At 42.1% G+C, this 12,505-nt stretch overlaps 1 protein-coding gene and 1 long non-coding RNA gene across 6 annotated transcripts in view; one reads left to right on the forward strand and one right to left on the reverse strand.

The window, feature by feature from the left end:
* LOC144283260 (uncharacterized) overlaps window positions 1-12,505 on the reverse strand; it is a 38,871-nt gene that overhangs the window by 18,449 nt on the left and 7,917 nt on the right. For 2 of the 3 annotated variants that reach the window (XR_013351714.1, XR_013351713.1), the window contains exon 3: window positions 8,962-9,101. The exons of the other annotated variant lie outside the window; for it this stretch is intronic. This is a non-coding gene — a long non-coding RNA (uncharacterized LOC144283260). The remainder of the gene's footprint in view (window positions 1-8,961; window positions 9,102-12,505) is intronic. 3 annotated transcript variants of the gene reach the window in all.
* TBC1D31 (TBC1 domain family member 31) overlaps window positions 1,983-12,505 on the forward strand; it is a 68,239-nt gene continuing 57,716 nt past the window's right edge. Inside the window, exons 1-3 of one of the 3 annotated variants that reach the window (XM_077847102.1) lie at window positions 1,983-2,198; window positions 6,004-6,150; window positions 11,736-11,851. In XM_077847102.1, the coding sequence (XP_077703228.1) occupies window positions 2,122-2,198; window positions 6,004-6,150; window positions 11,736-11,851 (340 nt within the window). In that variant the 5' untranslated portion in view covers window positions 1,983-2,121. Of the gene's footprint in view, window positions 2,199-6,003; window positions 6,151-6,265; window positions 6,329-11,735; window positions 11,852-12,505 lie in introns of those variants that run through there. The other 2 variants (XM_077847104.1, XM_077847103.1) reach the window with 2 other exon arrangements.

A 12,505-nucleotide genomic window follows, 5' to 3' on the forward strand; every position in this document is an offset into this window, starting at 1 on the left:
ACTTGGATAACTCTAGGAAATTAGAACAAATAGAAGGCTGGCAGCCGCGGGTGCATGTCTCTTCAATTGCCAGCATGACCTTCAGATCTGGCCCAACTCAATCTAAAGATAAGTGCAAAGTGGAATCCAGAAGATCTGTAATATGGAAACCTTTTGTCACATACCTGAAATTGAATAGGATAGTCATATGGGCTGTGATAGCCCATATAAGCTGAACTGCAGGCAGGTTAAGCCAAAATGGTTCAGGAAATCATTCAGCACGTTTGTCTCTACTACTGATAAAAATGTTGCTTGGTTACCAGCATGGGATAGAAATGTGAGAAATAACCTGTTTCAAGTTAGACGCCCATATGCTTAACACCCTAAGCTTCCTGACTAATAACGCAAACGTTCATACACACAATTTGTTATCATCTCAAATCCAATAAATAAAAATGAAGAATGTGATGGTCTATTCTACAAGAGGTTATTGAAAGTTGTGTGGTCTCTCAGAGTCACCCTTGGCAACAATATAACAAGTTTTAAGCTCTGCATTGGTAAATTTTTGTGAGAGTTTTGCTTTTTTCGGTAGACTTTGAGCTTTTCAAATATCATGGCCACATAAGTTTGAAAAAACTCATTTTGCTGTTGTAGAAAAACACGGGGACCAAGCATGAAAAGACTAAAAATCTAATCGCAGCTCTCCTATTAACTCAATTCCTTGTCTGCAAAACGGGGATAAAAGACGTACCTACCTGTAGTAGGTTGAACAGTGGCTCCCCCAAAATATACACCCATGATCTAATTCCCAGAACATGTGAATGTTACCTGCTTTAGAAAAACAGTCTTTGCAGGTGTAATTAAGTTAAGAATCTTAGAATGAGGAGATCATCCCGGATTACCCAGGCAGGCCCTAAATCCAATGACAGGTGTTCTTATAAGAGAAAAGCAAGAGAGATTTGAGACAAAGGTGGGAAAGAGAAGGCAAGGTGAAGATGGAGGCAGAGAATGGGGGGATGGAAGGGAATGATGTGGTCCCAAGTCAAGGAAGCCACCAGAAGCTGGAAAAGGCAAGAAATGGAATCTTCCCTAGAGGCTCTGGAAGGAGCCGCTCTGCCAACACCTTGATTTCTGACTCTGACCTCCAGAACTATGAGAGAATAACTTTCTTTCTTCTTTCCTTTCTTTTCTTTTTCTTCTTTCTTACCAAGTTGTGATCATTCATTACTGCAGCCTTAGGAAACCAATATACTACCTCACAAAGCCCCCAAAATGAAAATAATAGTACTACCAACATTGTAGATTTTCTATGAGGATTAAATGAGGTAATCGTCAAACACTTAGAAGAATGCTTGATACCTCCTAGGCCCGAAGGAAGTGCTAAGTTAAGTGAATTTTTACAAAAAGGAACTCTGATGTCAATGCAACTGGTTGTTGACGTTCACTAGTCCATGCCTGGTGGACTGGACACCATGATACTGGCGCCTTTTGTTAGATTACAGTTGAAAAACCAATCACAATGGTGATAAGGACAAGAAGAATGGACTCTATAGGAGTTCTTTTAAGCTCTGTAAAAGGAACCCCCTTCAATTCTCAGTGCATTTGGGTCCCTCTACTAGTTGTCTCCACAATCCCTGAGTCCCTAAAGGCAATGTAGAAAAGAATGCAGGGGCCACAGGAGAAAACCACTTTTATTGCCTCCATGGGGAGCCTAAAACCCCGCGGTGGGGCGGCGGGGGGGCAGCAGCGCAGAATTCTCAAGCACGTGGCTCTGTGCCACCCGCAGGAAACTACGATTCCCAGAAGGCTTTGGGCCCCGGGGGGTAGGGGATGGACCGCCCCCAAGGGGCGGAGCCTAAGAGAGGTCGTTGGCCGGTTCCATTATCCCGAGCTGCAGGGGTCGCCTGGGCGGAGTTGGGAAGCAAAACTTCCTCCCTATTGGCTGCGAATAGAAAGGTCGGCGTCCCCCGCGCGGTTGGTCGGGTCGCCGGGATCCCGGACGCCCGGGCCGGAGCCGGGAGCTCAAGTTTCCCGGGTCGGGAGATTAAATTTCCCGGGCGGGGAGCGCGGGGCCTGCCGGGAAGGCGCCCGGGTCGGTTGTGCCTCGCGCGGCGGCGGCGGCGGCGGCGGCGGGGCTTCGCGATGCAGAGCACGGACCTAGGCAACAGGGAGAGCGGCAAGCTGTGGCACCGCAAGCCGTCCCCGGCCGCTCGGGACGGGTAAAGGCGGCGGCTGAGGGGGGCCTGGGGGCCGGCGAGGGCCTGGGGAAGGGGTGCGGGGGCCCGGGTGGGGCTTCGGGCTCTGCCCCGCCCCTGCCCCCGATGACCTCTTGCAAGGCAGGTGGTCCGAGTCGGTGCTCGGCTGGCCCAGGTCGTGGGGGCGGGGGCGCGAGACCGTGGTGCCCGGGCTGAGCCCGCCTGGGTCACCGTGGCAGCCCCGAAGCGTTCCTGGCGCGCAGCAGATGCTCAGTAAGCGTTAGGGGTTGCAGCTGGAAAGGAACTGGAGGAACGTGCAGGGGAAGGGCAGCGGTGCACGCCCACCGCTCCCGAATGCTGCAGCTTAACCTCCTTAAATCCTCGGACACCTGCATTCAGACGGGCGTGCACCCACCCGTCAACTGTTTGTTGAGCACTGACTCTGTGCCAAGCTTCTAAGCTCGGGGGGCGGGGGGCAGCTGTGAAACACCACAAACTTCCGGGTTTTTGGAGTTTACAGGGTTGTGTGTATGACGGTGACGACAGGGGGGTTCGGCCACGGTCAAGGTGGCCTAGTAAGGACTGTGCTGCTGCTGCTGCTGCTGCTAATTGTGTTTGTTTTTTAGATAGACTTTTTTTTTTTTTTTTCTTAAAGAACTGTTTTAGGTTCACAGGCAAATTCAGAGGAAGGGACAGAGATTTCCCATATACCCGCTGCACTCACACATGCATAGCCTCCCCATTATCAAAATCTCCCATCAGAAAGGTATATTTATTGCAATTAAGGAGTCTGCATTGACATATTATCATTATCACTGGAAGTCCACAGTTTATACTAGGATTCCCTTTTGGTGTTGTATGTTTTATGGGTTTGGGCAATTGTATAATGACCTGTATCCACCATTGCAGTATCCTAGAAAGTATTTTTACTGCCCTGGAAGTCCTCTGTACGTTTCCTGTTCCCACCTCTCCTCCCCAGGTTCTTTTCATTCTGGTTTTCATTCTGGTCAGGTACCTGACCTCTATTTGAGTCTTAGCCACTCAAGACTTTAATGGAAGCCTTTGTCCCAAGTGGTGACATCTTGGTTCCAATTGCTGCACACAGATTGATCCTATTGATTTTAATTTACTAGGATTTCATGGCCTTTGCTGCATCACTTGGATTCATGTTTCTTCTCCTAGTATCTTTTCTCTTGATCCTTTGATTGCTGCTCAACAAATCAACAGACTTCAACTGCCAGCTATGCTTGCTGGAAGCCTGGTTCCAGACGTTGTACTGACAGCTTGTTTGATTTCTGCTTGCTGACAGCCCCCTAGCCTTGTTGCTGTCCCACCAATTCCATTGAAAAAAATTTTTTTGTTTAGAGTAGGGATTCTTCAGTAGACATTTTCATTTCCAAACTTGGAGTTTATGTAAACACTACTTCTACGTCTGATGTTTTCTAAATATTCTGAAAGTTACTACCCAGATGCCTGGGTGGCTCAGCAGTTGAGCCTCTGCCTTCAGCGCAGGGCATGATCCTAGAGTCCCAGGATCAAGTCCCGCATCGGGCTTCCTGCAAGGAGCCTGCTTCTCCCTCTGCCTATGTCTCTGCCTCTCACTCTGTCTCTCATGAATAAATAAATAAAATCTTTTAAAAAAAGAAAAAGGTTATTGCTAACCCACAGTAATTCTATTTCTTGCTATCATAAAATATCTGGATATACATGCAAGATTCAAAAAAGTAAAGACACAAGTTTTACACAAATGTTAATTTGCTTCCACTAAAACATAGCTTTATTTTTGTTCATCAGAATCCACTGTGATGGTGTTGAGAGAGACCAGGGGCACAGACTGAGTCAGTTGGATGTTAGTTGAAGAAAATATCCATTAACTAGTTCTATGAAGGGCAAGTTAATCACTAAGACTATAGGTGAAAATAATCATGCCTGCCAGACTAGTGTTGCCTTAGGGCATATAAAGACTTTAAAAAATGTCTCAATGTTTCATGGATCTTGGTGTTTGGTAAATTTTTGATTTTTAAATTATGTTTAAGAATTGAGGAACCATCAGGCAACTCATGAGCAGTTGAAAAGGCAGTTGTTCTAAAATAAATGCTAGTATGTGTGTGTTATATGAAAAGGGCAGAATGTTGCTATTAATTGTGATTATATATCCAGATGGTAGGGTTATAATCAGTTTTATTTACTAGTGTTTTTCCATATTTTCCTTATTTTGAACAATGATCATGTAATGTTGTAATCCGAATACATAATAAATGTTATAGAAACAAGAGCAGAGGGAAAAGTCATTGGCTCTGTCTGATTTTAATTGCTGGGGAACATTTTGATGTTATTACTCTTTTCAATATATATATTCTCCCCCTCTCCCCTTTGGGGATGTCAGAGGAAAACCAGAGCTGGACAGTAGTTAAAGTGGTAAAAACAGATTTTCTTCCTCTATTGCAATAGAGGAAAGGAGACCTCGGTATAGAACTGGGCTCGGGTCTGAATAGAGCCTGGGCAACTGGGAATATCAAGCCAAAAGGCAGGGTGGGAGTCAGTGGATAGAAAGTTACTAGGATAAAGGAACTTTGGGTAAACCAGCCTAAAGAGATTCTTGCTGAAGACAGGCCAGCTTGATTAGATGTCAGCTGGGAGATGGTTGAGAATGAGAAACTGCTCAGTTATCAAGGATGATCAGGTCCTGAAGGTCCGGGGTTCTAATTAAACAGACGGACTGAGCAGGGTTCTTGCTAAAACTAGGTTTTACAAGGAAGTGCACAGATGGAGAAGTGCCTCAGAAGGTACAGGAGCCAGACTAAAGTTTGGTCAAGCAAAGAATCTTTGTCAGGGACCTGATAAAAATAAGTATTGTAAGAAATTTGCTATTTCCCCCAATGAACAACCTTATGTTTAAACTGAAGAAAATAGGATGCCTGGGTGGCTCAGCATTTGAACGTCTGCCTTCAGCTCAGGGCATGATCCTGGAGACCCGGGATCGAGTCCCACATTGGGCTCCCTGCAGGGAGCCTGCTTATGTCTCTGTCTCTCTCTCTCTCTCTCCATGTCTCTCATGAATAAATAAAATCTTTAAAAAGGGGAGAGAAATTATTCTGCTCTTTGTTACCTGAATAGGCACACATAAATTATTTTAAGAAATTAGTTATTCTCTGCTGCGAGTTTTATAACAGGCTTCTTTTAACAGATACATGGTGCAAGATCTTCTCAAAAAATATTAACTTTAGACAACTGTAGAAAATAAAACTCGTGTACGCTTAATTCACTTTGGAACACTTTATACTACAAAATCTCATTAAGATACCTTAAAATTAAGATACTGAATTGAAATTATTCTTGCATGTGGTGGCTTATGATTTACATGAAACTACTTTTCACTAATTACATCATTGTTTTTAGCATGTCTTTATGGCTTCATGTAACAGTTTGACTAACTCAATAAAAAATACATTCTCTTATATCTTGTTATTGTCTGTCACTTTCTGTTCATATGTGCACTTATTTTTTTCATATTTGTCTTCCCCACTAAACTGAAAGCTCGAAGAGGGCAAGGGCCTGTGTCCATCGGTTACTGTTAGGCCCCAGCATGTTCAGTGTGTGACACATAGTGAATTTTCAAGTATTTGTTGAACATATGAACAGTAGCCACTTTGATAATGAATAACCTGATCTGCTTTTGGAAATCACTGTACAATTGCTTCTAGGAGAATAGCAGAAAAGGGGGAACAGGTAGGCAGGAAACTTCAAAATAAGTGATGTATGCTATATCTTTCGTAAGTAATGCTTGGCTTAGAATTACATATATTGTTTGTTTGTTTGTTTTTGACAGAATTATAGTGAACATCATTCACAGCACTTCTGATTACCTTCCGAAAGTCTTGCGATTTTTGAATGTGGCTTTTGATAGTTCGGGTGATTGCTTAATTGCTGGAGACCATCAAGGAAATATCTATGTTCTTGACTTGTATGGAAACAGGTGAGCAGATCCGTTTGATACATATCTTATTTAACAAGTCAGTCACTGCCAATTTTAGTACCTCCTGTTAATTATTCATTCAGCAGGATTCATTTAAATTCTTACTCTATTTCAGGTACCCTGTAAAACACGGTCATAAATGCTGATGGAAGAAAGTGGAAGAGCATAGAAAAATATAGTTAGATTTTTTTTTTTTTTTTTTTTTTTTAGAGGATTCAAGTTCCAGTTTGAATGGTATCTCTAGTAGCTTGTTTTTCCCTAAATTTAAAAATTTATTATTGCTATCTTATCACTGTCTGGTACTTTATCAGGCAATTTTGAAAGAGCATAATTTCCTTCGTACATTATTGTCACGGTTTTCACATCTACAGTTTTGTTTTCTTTAAGATTTTATTTATTCATGAGAGACAGAGAGAGAGGCAGAGACGTAAGCAGAGCGAGAAGCAGGCTCCCTGCTTAACCACTGAGCCACCCAGGTGCACACACATCTAGCAGTTTTATTTTTTTATTTTTTATTAAAAGATACTCATCATTACTCACTATCGGGGAAGTACAAATAAAAACCACAATGAGATACCACCCCACTCCCATCAGAATGGCTAAAATCAAGAATACAAGAAACAACAGATGTTGACAAACATGAGAAAGCAGAACCCTCTCTCACTGCCGGTGGGAATGCAAACTGGTGTGACCCACCTGGAAAACAGTATGGGGTTCCTCTAAAAGCCAAAAATAGAAGTATCTTATGATTTAGCAATCATTCTTCTGGGTATTTATCCAAATACAAACATACTAATTTGAATGGATACATGCACCCCCCTGTTTACAACAGCTTTATTTTTAATACCCAAACTATGGAAACAGCCCATGTGTCCATCAACTGATGACTAGATAAAGAGGTGGTATATACATACAATAGAATATCATTCAGCCATAAAATTAATGAAATACTTCCATTTGCAATGACGTGGAGATGGAGTTAGAGAATATTACGCTAATCAAAAGCAGCCAGTCGGAGAAAGACAAATACCATGATTTCACTCATATATGGAATTTAAGAAACAAAATAAATGAACAAAGGAGAAAAAAACAGAGAGGCAAACCAAGAAACAGACTCTAAACTATAGAGAACAAACTATTGGTTACAAAGGGAAGAGAGTAAATAGGTGAAGGGGATTAAGGAGTGCACTTGATGTGATGAGCACAGGCTGATGTACAGAAATGTTAAGTTACTATATTGTACACCTGAAATTAATATAGCACTGTATATTCACTAGGATTAGAATTAAAACTTAAAAAAAGAATTTTGTATACTAAAAATCGTGTGGTAAGAAATAAGAAAAATGGGTTTCAGTTAGAGCATGAGTTAAGTGGTTTTGTCTTTCTGGTTTTAACTGTTGAGTTCTATAATTGAGCAAGAGGGCTCACTGACGTCATCCCTCTATATCTTTGCCTATATGATACCCATTACTCCTTTTTTTAAAAAATTTCTTTTTATTGGAGTTCAATTTGCCAACATATAGCATAACACCCAGTGCTCATCCCATCAAGTGCCTCCCTCAGTGCTGTCACTCAGTCACCCCAGTCCCCTGCCCACCTCCCTTTCCACCACCCCTTGTACATCTAGCAGTTTTAAAGACTTGATCTTCAGCTTCTGCCTCTGCTTCCTCTGCTGAACAACTGAGTGCAGAAGCAGTTAGGTGGGATTGATGAAGGGAAGCAGCGGGGGGCGGGTAGGTGGGAGGGAGAGCCTGTCCACCTGGCAGAGTCAGGTGTCTCTGCGAGGGATGGGCAATCATGGGAAAGACAGGAAGCTTTGATCGAGTGAGTAAATATGTTGAGGATAATGGGGACCCGGCTTCTCCGATCAGGAAGGGGGGTTACAAATATAGGAACGTAGAAAACTAGAATGAATCCTGTGGTACCAGATTGGAATTGGATATACCTGTGTGCACTGCTGGTTTTGAATATCTGGACATAGAATTGAATAGATGTATGAGTGAGTGAATGAATTACATATTCATATGTTTCCTAGCGTAGTCCATTCATAGGACCTGGGAGCAACAACGCCCCAGTAGCAATGAATATACCGTTTTTTTTTCTAAATACCACGATCTGCTAAAAGTAATCAGGGATCCTGGCAGAAACGGCCAGTTTTAGGATAGAGACAGGCAAAGTACAAGGTGAGCCTTTAACATTTTGTAGCCAGAAAGAAGGAATTGTTTAAAGAAAGAGCGTCGAGATGCCTGGGTGGCTCAGTGGTTGAGCATCTTGCCTTAGGCTGAGGGCATGATCCTGGAATCCGGATCGTGTCCCACATCAGGTTCCCTGCGGGGAGCCTGCTTCTCCCTCTGTCTCTGCCCCTCTCTCTCTCTGTGTCTCTCATGAATAAATAAATAAATCTTAAAAAAAAATAAAGGGTCAAAGAGCACATGGGTGGCTCAGTCGATTAAATGCTGCCTTTGGCTAAGGTTGAGATCCTGGGGTCCTGGGATCAAGTCCGAATCGGCTTCCAGCTCAGCCGGAATCTGCTTCTCTCTCTCTCTCAAATAAATAAATAGAATCTTAAAAAAACACAGAGTGTCAAAAGGACATAATGGTGGCTTAAAAGAGCCCCTGTATTAGAGACATTGTAGCAAAATAAATAATGATAATAATGGGTACTAACCCACTGAGTAAAATAGAAATCTATGAATTCATGCTGTAATAAGTTAGTGAAAAGGGATACTCACATAGTCACAGAGCAGCTCCCCACAAAATAATTATAGAGGGGGAAAGATTAATTTTGTGGTGAAGTATAGCAAACACTACCTTATCAAATGATGACACAAGTAGTGGGACAGATCGAAGTTTGTGTGCATACATAGGATGGCCCATAATCTTGAGGGTTGAGGTCATGAAAGTTGTAGAAAAACCAGAAGAATTATTACAGCTTGAGGGAGACTAGAGACCTGAAAAGTAAAGACATGAATCTGGATTGATGTTTTTGCTGTCAAGGACATTACTAGGGACACATGGCAAAACTGAATGGGGGTCTGAGGACTCGGTTGTGGTAATATATAAATGTAATTTTCTGATTTTGATAGTTGTATTGCAATTATATGGGAGAATTTTCTTGTTTGTAGGAATCATGATCTCAGTAACTTATTCTCAAATTGTTCAGGAAAAGAAGAGGTCGTAGTAGATAATGAATTTCTCTGTAATTTATTAGATATCTGTTAATCATTGTCTCTCTTCTTTGCCAAAAAAGTAACGGTCACAATTCTCCCACCCTTTACCCTTGCCTAACGCATGCTACCAGTTCTCAATCTTAAGTCCATACAACTGTCTCTTCTCTGTTCCCGCTGCTAGAGAAAACAAAAATTACTTAGAGACTCCGTTACTAGATAATGGACCTGAGCGTTACTGATTCCTTCCCTTCGTTTGCTAATCAATTGTTATTATTTTGTCAATAGTTCTTATTTCTCCCACTCTCCTCCATTCATTCAATTCCAGACCTTTGCCTGCTTCCTCATCTCCTTGTGTACGATCCTACTCTTGCGATCCTACTCTTGCTCGACTGGCTGGCCTCCTCACTCATGAGAAAACAAACACTTTCAAGCTGCCCTTCCTCTTCCCCAACACAGCCTCAGATACACAGCCATCCATATGGTTGGTTTATTCATAAAGTAAGTGATCCTAGTTTCTTCCAGTACTGATCTCCATCTTCTGAGGCCATCCCTGGGACTTTACACCATGAGTGTTCTTCTCTTTTAATTTGTCCACTGTCCCTTTTCTCTCTCTCTCTAAATATTCACATCTGAGCAGAAGAGTAAGTGGCAGAGCTGAGCCTTGAAATCAGGCATGCCTGATTTGAACACCCATTGTGCTGGGGTCCCTTGGAAATTTTACTTGCCTAATCGAATGTCTCTTTCACTTCTCATTCCATTAAATACTCGTCTTCACATCCTCTGTAGAATTTTTTTTCTGTTGCTTCAAGGTACAGCTCTTTCCTGATTTTTTTACTTCTCTGATCAATTTTTCCCCTTGTTTCACTGACTCTCCTGCTAGTGCTTGTCCCTTCATTGTACTGCTTGAGCATCTCTCCTGGGCCTGCTCCATTCTATGCTCCAGGCATTCTCATTGATAATCTCATCAATACCAAGCCTGAGGCTTCAGCTGCCATGCAAACACTGTTAATCCAGATTTACTTCTACTACCTACTGGCTAGATTAGGCTGTCCTGTGCAGGAGCCACTGGCTGCATCAAGCTCTGGAGACTGAAAGTTGGCTAGTCCAAATTGAGATGTGTCAGGGGCACCTGGATGGTTCAGTTAGTTAAGCATCTGTCTTTGGCTCAGGTCATGAACCTGGGGTCCTGGGATTGAGCCCCACGTTGGGCTCCCTGCTCAGCAAGCAGTCTGCTTCTCCCTTTGCTCCTCCCCCTGCTCATGCTCTCTTGCTCACTCTCTCAAATAAATAAATCTTCTTAAAAAAAATGGTTAAAATTATAAATATTAAAAAAAAAACAAATTGAGATGTGTTGTTAGTGTAAAATACACAGTGGATATGGAAGACTTAGTATGAAAAAAATAATGTAAAATATCTCCTTAATTTTATTGATTAAATTTTGAAATCATAATATATACATATTAGGAAAAATATGTTATTAAGATTAATTTTACCTTTTTCTTTTTTTCAAAGTAAAAAGGCTCCTACAATATTTTAAATTACACCTGCAGCCTGTGTTATATTTCTTGGACAGTACAGCTCTAAACATTTTGCAAAGGCCTTGAACTCAACATATTTAAAACCAGACTTATTTTCTATCCTCAAACTCATCCCTCTTTTGCCCACTCTTGAAAACCTGATTTTTTTTAGTAAATTAATGTAACTGTGTGCCAGGTACTCTGCTAAGCACTTAGCATATATTATTTCATTTAGTCACTGTATTAGTTCACTTAATCATCACAACGACCTTATGAGATCGCTTTTCTTTCTTTTTTTTTTTTTTTAAGATTTATATATTTATTCATGAGAGTCAGAGACATAGGCAGAGGGAGAAGCAGGCTCCTTGCAGGGAGCCTGATGTGGGACTCAATCCCAGGCCTGGGATCACACCCTGAGCTGATAGCAGACGCTCAACCACTGAGCCACCCAGGTGTCCTGAGATCTTTTTTTTTACCTTCATCATTCTTGATTCCTCCCTCCTCACCTCATAGTTGATGCATCACCATGCCGTACACCCACTTGACTCCTGACTCTTGTCCTGTTTGTCCTTTCCTTTTTATACCCATAACTCTGGTTAGATGCTCTCTAGCAGCTTGCTTCAGATCTCTTCTTGTCCCTCTATCCATTTGCCATTGCTGCCAGAATCATCTTCCTAAAAGCCGTGGCTGGTCGTAATTCTGCTAGGCTTAAAACCTGCTAAGTAAGTGCCAAGTTCCTGTACATGGCAGACGGAACTCTTCAGCATCTATTTTTGGCCTACCGAAACAAGAGTTCATTTTTCTGGGTTTCGTTTTCTTCATCTCTAAGGACTCCTCCAACGTAAAATTTATGATTGTTGGAAGAATTTCTAATACTAATGTGGTAATCTCTTAATAGGTTTAATCTTGTTCAGCGAACAGCACAAGCATGCACAGCTCTGGCCTTTAATCTCCGTAGGAAGTCTGAATTCCTTGTGGCATTAGCTGATTATTCTATTAAATGTTTCGACACAGGTAAGAAGTCTTTCTATTTATCATTTGAATAAGAGTAAAATTTAGACTGAAGTACTGCAAGGAGTTTGTCAGTCTGTACAGTCTGGGGCAGAGGTCCCCACAAAATGACCTCATTTGAGACATCAGCTGTAAGTTTGGGGGTCCTGGGACCATCTTCCCATCAGGTCTGCTGTCTACAAATTCAAGGTTCCCCACAACTACCCTCAGGTTTGGTAATTCAGAATGACTCACAGAACTTAGGAAAGCACTCTGCTTACAATTGTGGTTTTAATGCAACAGGAGGATATAAATTGGAATCAGGTAAAGGAAGGACACATAGGGTAGAATGTGGGAGGCTCCCAGAAGAGAAACTGATAATTCCCCTTAGGGCATATTACCCTCCCAGCATCAGCAAGTGGCCATCCACACTGAGTACTGCCAAACCAAAAATTCACTAAGCTTTGATGTCCAGGACTTTTATGGAGGCTCCATGATGTAAACATGACTGATTTGAATTCAGACTGGTGGGTAATAATCCCAATTTCCAGCCCTCCCCTCTCTTTGGAGTGTTTGGGCAGATATCACATGGCCCAGAGCCCCAGCCTTCTGTTCACTCACATGGCTAGTCTTTCTTGTGTGACCAGACCCGGCTCTGAGATTCTCTCCTTAGATAAG

This window comes from Canis aureus, chromosome 14 (assembly GCF_053574225.1).
Source record: "Canis aureus isolate CA01 chromosome 14, VMU_Caureus_v.1.0, whole genome shotgun sequence".
In the NCBI taxonomy this organism is placed as follows: Eukaryota; Metazoa; Chordata; class Mammalia; order Carnivora; family Canidae; genus Canis; species Canis aureus.